The sequence below is a fragment of the Drosophila miranda genome, chromosome XR (genome assembly GCF_003369915.1).
Source record: "Drosophila miranda strain MSH22 chromosome XR, D.miranda_PacBio2.1, whole genome shotgun sequence".
Lineage (NCBI taxonomy): Eukaryota > Metazoa > Arthropoda > Insecta > Diptera > Drosophilidae > Drosophila > Drosophila miranda.
Genome location: NC_046674.1, coordinates 23,776,916 through 23,789,244, shown reverse-complemented (window position 1 = coordinate 23,789,244; position 12,329 = coordinate 23,776,916). Strand labels below are relative to the sequence as shown.

General features: G+C 48.6%; 2 protein-coding genes across 2 annotated transcripts; one reads left to right on the top strand and one right to left on the bottom strand.

Moving 5' to 3' along the window:
* The first annotated feature begins 4,663 nt into the window (after positions 1 to 4,663).
* LOC108165281 (peptidoglycan-recognition protein SD) lies at positions 4,664 to 8,186 on the top strand. The gene is made up of 2 exons (XM_017301316.2): positions 4,664 to 4,798; positions 7,370 to 8,186. The coding sequence occupies exons 1-2, from the start codon at positions 4,664 to 4,666 to the stop codon at positions 8,036 to 8,038; spliced, it is 804 nt and encodes a 267-aa protein (XP_017156805.1). The 3' UTR covers positions 8,039 to 8,186.
* Positions 8,080 to 11,203, bottom strand: LOC108153209. Its single transcript, XM_017283031.2, has 3 exons — positions 10,649 to 11,203; positions 9,721 to 10,368; positions 8,080 to 9,643 (listed from the first exon to the last, which is right to left on the bottom strand). The coding sequence occupies exons 2-3, from the start codon at positions 10,346 to 10,348 to the stop codon at positions 8,589 to 8,591; spliced, it is 1,683 nt and encodes a 560-aa protein (XP_017138520.1). The 5' UTR covers positions 10,349 to 10,368; positions 10,649 to 11,203; the 3' UTR covers positions 8,080 to 8,588.
* Positions 11,204 to 12,329: the final 1,126 nt, after the last annotated feature.

Here is a 12,329-nt window from a genome sequence, read left to right as displayed (position 1 = left end):
ACGCAGGGGAGAGGCAGCTGGTTCGAGGTCCTTGAGTGGAAATGGAAGTCACACTGCGATTCTGCTCGAATCTGCCACAACTTATACGAACATAACTGTGCATACGCAGGGGAAAGGCAGCTGGTTCGAAGTGTTTGAGTCCTTTCCACATGCGTTCCACTGCGATTCGGCTCGAACCTGCCACAACTTATACTCGTATGAACATAACTGCGCACAGGCAGGGGAAAGGCAGCTGGCTCGATTCGTCACTCAATTAATCCCCATTTCGCCTACTATTTCAAAAAGGCGGCCGACAGACGGACGCACCTTGCTGAGTGCACCTATCCGCTACAGGGTGTAAAAATGGCTAAAACTATATTAATTTATGATTAATTTTATATAAAATTTAAAAACTACAGTTGGATCAATGGGTGGAAACACTTTTAGACTAGCTAAACCCATTTCGATCGCTGCAGCATTGCTTCTTGACCAAAATCTGGCAGGCAAATCCATAGCACTTCCGCGAATCTACATTTATACCCGATACTCAGTCAGTATGGCCCCTCTCCGTAAGAGGGCGCACACTGCACGACGAATAGTGTGTGTGAGAGAGACAGACAATGAGTAATCAAGCGCATGGAAGGCGTTTCGTAACCACTGCAATTTCATTTGTTCCTTTTGGCTATAATAATAATCTGACCTGATCTGATCTAACTCTCGTTTTATCCCCAAAAGCCCGACTATCCGCCCGCAAATCCAAAAAGTGCTGGGACGAAAGAGAAGTAAATGCATATCTACAAGGGAAGGGGGAACCTCCAAGCGAACTCCAAATGGATCTGAAGAAGCCTTGCCCATTTAAAGGAGTTTTTGAAGCGAAGAAGCGAAGCCCAAGGAGTCCAAGAAGAGCTGGGAGCTGGCAGGCCTTCCAGCTCGTCCAACTCAGAAAAAGAAAGCTTTAAAACAGAGAGAAGTTTGCATAAAGTAATGGATTGATACGAATGGAACTGTGGCTTCGAATTGCGAATTTTATGATCCCTGGAACTTTTTAAGGTTACATTTCCATTATTACATATATTGCCTGCGATCAGAGTGGGAGTGGGGAGTGGTAGTGGACTATGATTCGACCCGCTCCGCCTCAAATGCAATTAGGACCCATCCGCTTTACAATTAATATGCTAACGAGTCGTCACTCCTCTTCCCCTTAATCCTATCTTCGTAACAGAAAAGTGACAAAGGGAAAAACCTTGGCAGCTTGCAAAATCATCAGACGGAAGAGCTGGGGAGCTGGGGAACTGGGGAGCTGTTGGATTTAGGGGGCAGTAATACGATATAACTTTGACTCCGTAATTGTAGAATTTGTATTGCTCGTATCAGTGTGGCCACGAGATACGAGACGTGCAATAAATCATTTGAAATTCAGGGGTTCTAGGGTGGGAGAGATGCGTATGGCAGTTCCAACCGTGGGGGACAGAAAGGGGCGTGGCTAAATGCTGAACTAAATGCTGGAATAATTACAAGCTTAAACTATGCGCATATTCAGACCCGACCGAGGTCCAGGAATGCATACACAGTGCGTATACATATGTATGTATCGGTGGATATAAAGGAAAAGTGTCGGTGGTGGAGGGAGGAGGGGCTCCCACAGGTGGGCGGCAACCCCACCAGGAATTTCACCCAATTCCCAGCATAATTCATGTTCACGCTCCCCCGAAGCCATTATAATGGTCCGCTGCGATGCGGAGTAAGTACTCCGCAAATTGGTAGTTCATTTCGAGCACATTTTGGCCTGGTGGTGGTCCTGGTCCTGGTCTCGGTCCTGGTGCGGGTTATTAAATTGGTTTATAATTTATACGCGTACGCGTACGCGAACGCGTACTCGTTGGCTCCTTCAAGTGCCAGCTCGTAATTTCCCATTTAATAAAGACAAATGTGAAGCAAGTGGGTCAATTTTATGGCCACCGATGCGATCCCTGAGTTATGGGAGCAGCGTAGACGAGGCCCTTTTGAGCAGTTGCCTAGCATCCGCTGCGGTGCATATTCTCGCAAGGACCAGATCCCAGAGACTTGCACTCGGTGCCACCTCTCGCACCACCATCTTCCCCTCCGGATGGACATGTATCCAAGGCGACGACAAAGCAAAAGTTTCGCCATCTGTGCAGAAATAATTACTGACAAAGCCTTAAATATTAAATTACACACTTATTTATTTTGGACCGCCCAGGACACGAGCCCCAGCCTGAAGCTGATGCTGCTGCTGCTGCTGCTCCGCCAAAGACATCGACAAGGACACTGAAGCGTGTCCGGGCCCCCCGCACGTACAATGTCCTTGTCCGGAGTGGTGCCCGTAACAGTGTACGCAATGTCTTTGGCCGGCTATTCAAATACCTCTTTGCCCGACAGCAGCCCGTACTCTGTGCTTCGTTCTCCACTCCACTCCTTAGCGCCACTGCCACAGCCACTCCAGCAGTGCCACTGCCACTGCCACTGCCACTGCCACTGCCACTGCCACTACCACTACCACTGCCACTGCCACTCTGGTGTTTACTTTGTGGTTATTTTGAGGCTACAAGTTGCAACTTTAACATTTACGAGAAGGAAAGCAAACAGCAATAGTAGCAGATGGAAGCCCAGGAGCAGCAGAAGAAGCGGAGCGGCACCAGATCCAGCTAGGAACAGACAAGTGCACGTAGATGTCTGTTGGTGTCCCCCATTCCTAGATGGGATGTTGTGGAGTGTACGATGGTTACCTTAATCTAATGAAAATTAAATGGCTGACGGGGCCCTTCGATCTGCGTGGAGGAGACGGAGACTGCCTTTGAGCGAGTGCCCTTCATTAGCCCCCGTCCCGAGTATCGTGGGCTCTGGGTTCTGGGTTCTGGGTTCTGGGTTCTGGGCTCTCGGCTCCCCGCTGTGCCTGGATGCAGCGGCAAGTGCAACTTAAATTTCAATGAAGCCCAAAGTGAAACCCCCTCGTGTCGATCCCCGGCTGTCGTGTCCGAGCGAGTCCGAGCATGTCTGTGCTTCTGCTCCAGCACGCACTTGGCTACCAGCTGTCTGCCAGCGTTTAAATCAAAATTAAACCCCCGAATATAAGCTTGTATGTGGAGGGAATGGGAGTAAGAATGGGAGTGGGAGTGGCTGCCTGAACAGCTGCCTCTGCAGCTGTAACAACCAAGTGTCTAAAGTCAGTTGCCATACACTAACTGCTGCAAGGATGCTGCAAGCGTCTGAAACAGTTTGCAACAATCTGTAAAGTAATTTTAGGTAGAAACCTTTTTGTAAATATAAATATATCAATAACAGAGCAAGCATTTTCCGAGTTTTAAAATGCTCAGGTGCTTTCTCTTTCTCATTCTCAAGGAAAATATTTGTTCATTGTATTTGTACGTATTGTATTTTCTACAGGTCCACGTCCACTCATTCCATATACATATGAATCTGTTGGACTGCTGAAAACATGAACGATAGCCGAATATGCGCATTTTCGCTTTCGATGTACAAAAAAGGTAGAAAAAGAAGATTTTCCTCACTTTTTTTTTGCAATTCGATAGCATATCTATATTTAGTACAAAAGATGGGGTTCATCGCGTTGTAGCTTTCATAATGATAGCAATAAACATGGGGTCGCGAACATACGCGCAATAGAAGTCGACTTTGGCTTAAACTAGTAGAATGCAAAAATTGGCTCTAGAAGCTGTAGGCTTCGGAATAGCTTTAGATTTCGGTCCAGAGCCTACAGAAAACATTTCAGCTCGAGCCCACAATAATAATGATTTATGTAAGCGATGAATTCCTTCCTTGCTGTGGCACTTTGTGCAGAACCAGCTCTCTCTCTCTCTCTTTCTGCTGCTGCGTATACGTAACTTTACATTTGTCGGCGTATACCAGCGATGCAACAGAGCATCCACGCTCTCCACGTGTGGGCTTGTGGGAGTGTGTATCCGTGGCGATTTAATAAAAATAGATGAGTAAACTGGCATTAGACAGGTCTCATGCCTTGTCTCTCTCTCTCTCTCTCACTGTCTCTCTCTCTGCGGGACTCCTACGGCTGGCTGAGGGCTGTCTCCCTTGCATACACTCCATTGGCTTTGTGCCGCTGCCATACTTGAAGCGTTACAAATTCAACTTTAAGCGTTTTGACGCTAAGTAGTTGATGGGGCTCCCGATCCTTCGGATGGGAAGCTTCTGCTGCTGCTGGTGCTGGTGCTGATGCCCCTGCTGATGCCTGGGCAACCACGATTGAGTGCACTCCCACAATATTTCCTCGGCATATATCAAAAGTTATAGTTAAAGAGTTGCATGTTGTTTGACGCCATATCCCCAGCATAGCATGCGAGTGGAAGCACGAGTGTATCCTCGCAGGAGCAGCGTCATATCCCCCTGCAACGTCACAGCGCACTTCCTTCCGGCACTTTGACTGGGTGCTTTCACTTCCCCACTTCCCCACTCCCCCTTCCTTTTCCACTTCCACTTCCCCTGGCTTGCTGCTTGATTTTTCACTGACTCCGGCTCTGTTTCGTCTGCAGCTGGATTTGGCCCTAGCCATGGCCATGGCCCTGTCTCCATTCATGGGTCCTGCCCGCATGCACGCATCCTTGAAGCCAAATTGAAGTGTTTGTGCCGAGCACAAGTGCCCAAAATGTGCATGAAAACAGCTTACAGCAGCATGAAAATTTCTGACAAGATGTCAGCAGGAGCCGAAGCTGGAGCTGCCGCAGGAGCTGATGCCAATGCAGGACGCTCGAAAACGTCGATGTGCCTGCCAGGGCAGCATGATGATGACGATCATGATGATGATGAGCTTGCTGTTACGCACATCGTTTGACTTTAATATTGCGCTATATTGTTGCGCATACTTTTCGTTCCATATTAAAAATAGTACAGCAGCTTCCTTTGCCCCCAATGGGGGTGCTCCAAAGTGCAACGTCAGAGAATCATACAGCTTTTGCCCTGAATAAAAAACACCACAAAAGTCAGTAAAATTAAAAAAAAAAAACAGATTTTTTCTTCGGATTGCACTAGAATCGAATCAGCAAAAGTACAGTACTGCAGATTTAAGCACTGCAAGTGGTGGGGTCTCTCAAGGCCGCAATCGAGAAAGTGCCAGAACTCGGCTAAGATCGGACTTGTGGGGTACATACACCGATGCGTGCTATCTTCCCCCGTGAGATGCAGATGCATCTGGCCGGGGTCGTATCTCCAGCCGCTTTACGATGAAACCCCGAGTCCCGAGCAAGTGCTTGCCGTGGATATTCACAAGCGAACTTTATTCATTAGCGACATCGACATCGACATCGACGGCCGGCCCCTAGCCCTCGGCACACACACAGACAAGTTTTCCGACTCGTAAACGAAATAAGTTTTCCTTTTCTGCAGGAGTTCTGTTATGAAATTTAAGCAAGTTGTCATAAAAATGTCGCCCTCCAATCGACACTCTCCCTTGGATTGGGCGTGGGGCGTGAGGCACAGGGCGCGGGGCGCCGGGCGTGGCATGCGGTGGGTGTCAATCCGCAATCCGCACTGCAAAAGTTGCCCAAATCCGAATCCACAGTGTGGTTGCAGGCAACTTTTGCTCTTTCCGGTTCGTGCTGCTGGCGCCACTGGAGGAGGAGGTGCCACACCAGATGGTGCAGCATTGCGTGCAAATTGTAGTTGTGGGAGTCCTCAAGCCCCTTCCCTCCCCGTCCCAGTCCTAGTCCCCGGCCCTGTAGTTGCAAATAGTTGTTGCTTCCATGCTTCCTTGTTCGCCGCAACTTTTGGGCTGGCCCGATTGACACCTTTTGGGAAATGTGACAGCTTTAACGGAGCCTGCAAGACTTGCAGTTTAATTTGTTGCCTGTCCAGAGTTGAAAGCCTACCCGGGGCGCCTGCCGCCTTCAGCCTTCCGCAACATCATCATCACCATCTTTTTGGTGGCAAGTTGCTTGTTGCCAGGTGCTCGGCGCTCGCCAACTTTGCACAGCAATTTAATAGATGGCATTGTAGTAACAACAATGGGAGGTGCTCCGAGAGAGGTGTGCGAGGACGAGGAGCTCTAAACGTGCCCAATGCGAGATTCCAGAGAATTCGCATAAAAACTTTCGCCCTAACTTGTGCAAGTTCTTTTAATTTTAATTAAACGGATGAGCAGCAATTAGCGAAATAAATCTGACAATTTAGCAAATGAGCCAGCCTGGCGCCGCTGCCTGGTGCTGCCTTGGTGCTGCCTTGGTGCTGCCTTGGTGACTGGTGAGTGGGAGCATCCCCAGAACACAGGACACAGGACACCAGCCAGATGCGGGACAGAAAAAAATATGTTTGTCCCGCCTCGGTGGGTGGGAGGAGGAATTGGTTGGCATTAGCCTAGTTTCGTTCAGGACCTGGGGCATCAGTTCGAATAACCATTCCAACAAGCCCAATAGGAGAGGGGGATGGGATAAATCCCTCTCCTGGTAGTTGAAACTCGCTTAAATTCAAGTTAAGTTAATTCCAGTCCCCCCAGCTGTAGTTCTTCTGGTTCTCTGCCATTTTCCAGCGCGTTTTCCTGCCAGGCGTAGGAGAGTTTTACTCTGGTTTCGCTTTTGGTTTTTTTTTGCTGTTGCGGTTTTGCCTTTGCCCCCTTTTTTTATGGCGCTTTATAGTCATTTTGGCTTTTAATTGAGGGCGCTTACTTGCATTTTCGTTGTCACGTTTACGATTTCAATTCAGGGTCCTTGCTCCTCGACTCCTTCCATCCAGAGGCGCTGGATAATTCCTCGCAATTTGCTCAATTTTTTGCTATCTTTGCATTTAATTACGAAAGTTTTTTAATTAAATTACTGCATGGAACATCTGTGTCAAGTTGAGGTTTTTCTTCGTATGAACTGGAATAGAGCGAAGGCCGACCGGAAGAGTTAGAGGAGGTGGTGGGACTTTAGTCGGTGGGGATTCACCCTGGCTAGCCCACTTTCAAGTGTGATCCACACAGCCCCAGTAATTTATCAGCGACAAGCACGCTTACAGCGATAGTCACTTGATCAGGGGTTGCTCTAAGAGTTTCGAAAACACCCATACGACTATGCAAGTGGAATGGAAATGGGCGATGGCGCTAATGCGAAGGTACTCACTATATTCTGGAATAATGTTTATTTTCGTTTATCCTAGACTTGGTGGTAATTAAAATACGTTCAAAGTCTTTGCACAACCCTCTATGGGAGTCAGTTGAAAAACATCGATGACCAAAAAATCCCCTCGACCCATATGGATGGTAGCTGTACGGATCGCACCTGTCACATCTTTGACATGCGTCATGGCATACGAGTATCTAAGCAGACTCTTTGGCTAGCCCTCTCGGGGAAGTCATTTACAAACAACGCTCAGAAAAATCACCTCGAACCGTGTTGTTCATATATGTACATATGTATGAATGTAGCTTGTCGGGGGGAAAAAGCTATCGCCCAAGGGCCACGCGGTTTATCAGCGACCAATAAGAGCGGCTCTAGGCCCAGATCACTCCCAGTTGATCAACAGACACGGTGCCAGAATGATCGCAACGTGGTTCGTGCTGCTTGCTGTGGCGCTCACAGCCGTCGCTGCCGATGTCCCGGTGGTGACGAGAGCCGAATGGAATGCTCGGCCAGCTAGTGGGGATATTGACAGCATGGAGACACCTCTGGCCCGAGCCGTGATCGCCCACACGGGCGGAGGCGGCTGCAGTGACGATCAGGGCTGTGCGAACCTGATGCGCAATCTGCAGCAGTACCAGATGACGAGGCAGAGGTTCTCCGACATAGGCTACCACTATTTGATCGGCGGCAATGGACGCGTCTACGAGGGTCGAAGCCCCAGTCTGCGGGGAGCATTTGCCGGTGCCAACAATGAGGGTTCCTTGGGCATCGCGTTCATGGGCAACTTCGACGAGCAGCCGCCAAGCGACGCGGCCCTGGAGGCTGGAAAGTCTCTTCTAGAGCAGGCTGTTGGGCAGGGCCAGCTGGCGGAGGGCTATCAGCTGCTGGGGCACCGCCAGGTTAGCGCCACAAAGAGTCCCGGGGATGCATTGTACACCCTGGTGCAGCAGTGGCCCCACTGGAGCGAGATCTGAAACGAAAACGATAAGCAGATGCGATAGGGACGGGATGGGGCTTAGATTTAGACACGTAAAGACCATTCCTTACACATTTATTGTAAATATAATTATGTATAATTTGTTGCTTGCTTAAATACGAATACTAAAATTTTAATTTTCTTGATCTGTTTCCGTTTTATTTAATCGAATTTCGACTTTCACACCGCTGTTCGCGCGACAATCTGGTTGTTGCCGCATTGCTAAGCTCCCCAGGAGCACTGGGCCACAATAGAGATTTGAGACATCACATAGCGTCATTCACTGAACCTGAACTTCCATAAGAAACTAAGCTAACTATACAGACCCTAGGAGAAGCACAGAACGAACGAACCAACGAACGAACGAAGGTAGAACAGCGCAGGTAATCGTAATGGTAATCGTATGGTATGCAGAAGAAGAATGCGCTAAACAAGAGGTAAACAATAGTCGACGACTTTTTGGCCGATGCAGTTACAGAGTATAGATTACAAAATATAAAACAAGGAACTATACAAAATTCGTAAACTTAGTACTTAGGTAAATTGCTCTAATATAAACTCCCGTTCTCGCTGCCGCTTCCGTTGGTATTGGCAGCACTCCCGCTCACGTTCCCATTCTCATTCTCATTCTCGTTCTCATTCGCAGTCCCGTTTTGTTCGCCACTGGACAGTGGCAGCTGTAGCAGCCATTCCCGCTTGGCCAGGCCCTCGGCCGTCTCGCCACGCTGCGCGCACAGGGTCTGGAAACAGGTGGTCAGGCCAACGCTGGGCGTGAACTCGGCCCGCTCACGCAACTCCTCCTCGGTGGCCAGCATGATGCAGTCATCGTCGATCTCCTCGCTGTCCGCATACGCCAGCTGCTGCTGCTCCGCGCCGCGCTTCTGCTGCACGATGCTGTCGCTGTTGCGGCGGAAAGAGTCGTCCGACTTGCGCAGGAAATTGTACAGCGCCACGCACCCGAGAACCACTTCGCGGATATGCTTGTCGCTAACGCGCAGAGGCTGCGCCAAAATGGGGAACATGTTGCAGAGAATCCGCATGGTCTGGTCCGCGTGAGCATTGACCTGCTCGAGAGCGTCGAGCACTGCCCGGTCCCTTGGCCAGTTCCGTGTGGTGACCAAGTATGAGGTGGCTGGCAGCACCGAGTCCCCGACAAAGTAGTAGCCATTACGATGCTTTGACTGCGCCTCCAGGGCGTGCATCTTGTGCTCGATCAGCTCCACGGCAGTGGTCTGGTTGTATATATCGTTGGGGCGACTGTTTGCCGCTCGCTCCACCTTCGCATACTGGAAATTGTTGTCGGCATCCACGATGCCCGTGAAGATGACGGTGGCCCGCTTGCGGTCGTCACCATTAGTGGTACTGCTGGCCACATTGCTCTGCAGCTGAATGCTGCGCATGAAGAGGTTACCCACGCACTGGGGTAGGCTGTGCTTGCGCTCCATGTCCGTGGCCGCATTGCGCCACTGCTCATCAGTCTTTGGTAGTGTCACGTATTGGTCCTTGAGGTGCTCGTAGAAGCCCAGACAGATATTGGCAATCATTTCGTTTATCACAAATTTCGAGGCACGGAAGCAGTAGTTTCGACAAGAATGCACTTCACCTGTTCGAAGCGAAAAGAAACATATTATACCATTTTATTGAGGTGCAGTTGCCTTAAGACTGAATCGATCCGCTTACCCGTTGCCAAATACTTGAGCGTTATGGCCAGACGCTCCTCGGCGCTGAACGATTTCTTCTTCCGCTGTGGCGCATACTGACTGATGATCGGCTCCAGCTTCTGCACTAGGTAGCGGAATTGGCTCTCGGTTATGGCGAGGAAGTAATTCAAGTGATAGCACTCGTCCTTGCGCGACTGCAGCTCGTTCAGCAGATTCTCCTTGCTTAGGAACTCGGCCTGGTTCTTGCGCAGCCACTCCTTGGTCCACTCTAAGCGCCGCCGAGTGTTCAATATGCCGGCCAGGTCGAGAGCGCTGATTTTCGATGTCTGGGGTCGCGACAGCACCGATGTGCGTGCCGCCCCACCCACTCCGGTGGTGCCAGGTGCCAGTGCACTGCTGTTCGCATGTCCATCGCTTCGCTCTGGTCCAGGGGCGTTGCCTTCGTTGCCATTGCCATTGCCATTGTCCTGCGTGACCCCAATTGCAGCGGCCACGCCCACGCCCACCTGATGACTGCCAACGCCGCTGCCGCCATTGGCGTTGCCATTGGAGATGCCGATGCCGACACCGCCGCCGCTTCGATTGACATTCGTGCCTCCGTCGCGTTCGCGCAGCACGCCAATAACCTTTGATTTGATTTTGTCCATCGAACAGCAGTCGCGAGTGCCTGGAATCGAAATAAATCATTTTGAGCTGGATTCGATTTTTTTGTTGGGCCGCACATCCGGAGATTTGCAGTGGAACAGATTTGGGCAATCTGGCGAACGCCTGCTCGCCCAGGTCGACCCAGAAGTCGCACCACCAGAAGCTGTCACCATCGCCACTGCCCCACCTCACTCGGCTGCTGCCACTGCCACCGACACCGCCGTCGCCCACTCGCACCCCGAATGCAGAGTATGGTCGTGTGTTTGTGTGGCGTTTTGTGCAACAAATCGATTTTTACTCACCCTCACTCTCCGCTGCGCCGAACTGCCTTTCGCTGCTGCTGCTGCTGCTCCCGTTCCTTCGTCGTCCGTCGTCGTTGCTGTGTGTATAACCAGTTTCGTTCTTCGGGAGGGGGTGGGGGGGGGGTCGTGGAACACACTACGGCTGTTGTATAATTAGAACTGTTTGCGGCAATATATCTGCCCCAACTGCTATCTTAGCTCTGTTTGTCGAATTTGCACGTAGATTTTACTTCTGCATCGGTCATCTGCCTCGACTTCTTGCTTCCACTCAGCCACTGCCTATGCCTCTGTGTCTGTGTCTGTGTCTCTGTCGCTGGTTTTGCTTCTTGGTGCGACGATACTCGTACCAATACGAAATACGAAAGCAATTTCAGCTATTTCATATCGGGTTTGTGCGTTTCAACGAATTTTCATTCGATTTTCCACTTCCCTGCTCACCTCCTAGCACCTACTTGCCCGAAAACCACATTTTTCCCTATTTTTTCTCGGTGATGTGATGTTGCTTTTTCCCCCAATACGAGCCCCACCAGCTGGAACGCAGTGTGACCTATTGATCAAATATACGGCCTGACCCTCAGGAATATACGGAAATATAAATAAACCGTAAATATACTGACGAATTATTTGTATTTAAGTTGCAACATTCTCCTCGTTTTTGATATTCGGTTGAATATTACTAGGTAGCTAGGACCCTCAGCTCTGAGCTCAAAATTTTATTTTCTACAAGACTGGTTAAATCTAAGTTTTCATCTTTTTGGGATTTTTTATAAAATGCGGTTTAAGCGAAAACGGTCAACGTCAATTTCCATGAAATTAAGTTCCTTACATAGTAACTACGCGCTAACTACACAATTGCTACATATTTACTACATTTTTATGTAATTATTAAAAGCATTTTCCTTGAAAAAAGTGAGATTTTGGGGTAAATGTTCAGGAATTCGATGCTTGACACGAATGAATATTCGAAGTGGACTGGGATATGGCTCTAAATGGCATTCCTACACGATTTATACATTGGAGCATTGGCCAAGAGTTCATATATACTAGAAAATACTAAGAAATTAGCAAGGTGTGTGAGCTAGACATGATGACAAGAAAATCAGTGTGACGGCAACTTAGCGATAAAATATACTTATTGGCCCTTTAGAAATATACCAAAATATATACCGATGACAAAAACGAACTTAGCCCACTTAAGACCCACCTATTTAAACAGTTCAACAACTTGATGTAAATGGCGGAAAATATTACCATCTTTCCTCTGAACTTATAAAAACCACCATATCTTTTGCCTGAACTGCACTCAAATGATTCATTCATTTTCATAATTTTCGGTGGAATATTAAAGAACCGTTTACAATGAATTCCCCGTCAAGGATTGGAAACCAATTCCTCCATTTTTATATTCGATTTTATATTAATAGCTAGCTAGGGCTTTCATACCTGAACACATAGTTTTACCCGATTGATAGATACATTTTCTACAAGATATGCTAATTTTAATTACTCCCTTCCATCGAATTTCTTCTTAAACAAGGTTTAAACAAATAAATGAAAGTTTGTCTGGAATGTTTCGTCATTGTTGCTGGTCAACTACCCACTAAGAGTATTGCTTTATACCCGATTTATTTTAATTAACATTAAAATTCTGTTTTCAAAGCTTAGTTGAAAGATTAGTAAT

Coding starts and splice junctions, on each gene's coding strand:
- LOC108165281 (XM_017301316.2), top strand. CDS start 4,664: ATGTCAGCAGGAGCCGAAGCTGGAGCTGCCGCAGGAGCTGATGCCAAT. Junction 4,799..7,369: donor AGCTTGCTGTTACGCACATC/GTTTGACTTTAA, acceptor GTATGAATGTAG/CTTGTCGGGGGGAAAAAGCT.
- LOC108153209 (XM_017283031.2), bottom strand. CDS start 10,348: ATGGACAAAATCAAATCAAAGGTTATTGGCGTGCTGCGCGAACGCGAC. Junction 9,644..9,720: donor GCTCAAGTATTTGGCAACGG/GTAAGCGGATCG, acceptor CGCTTCGAACAG/GTGAAGTGCATTCTTGTCGA.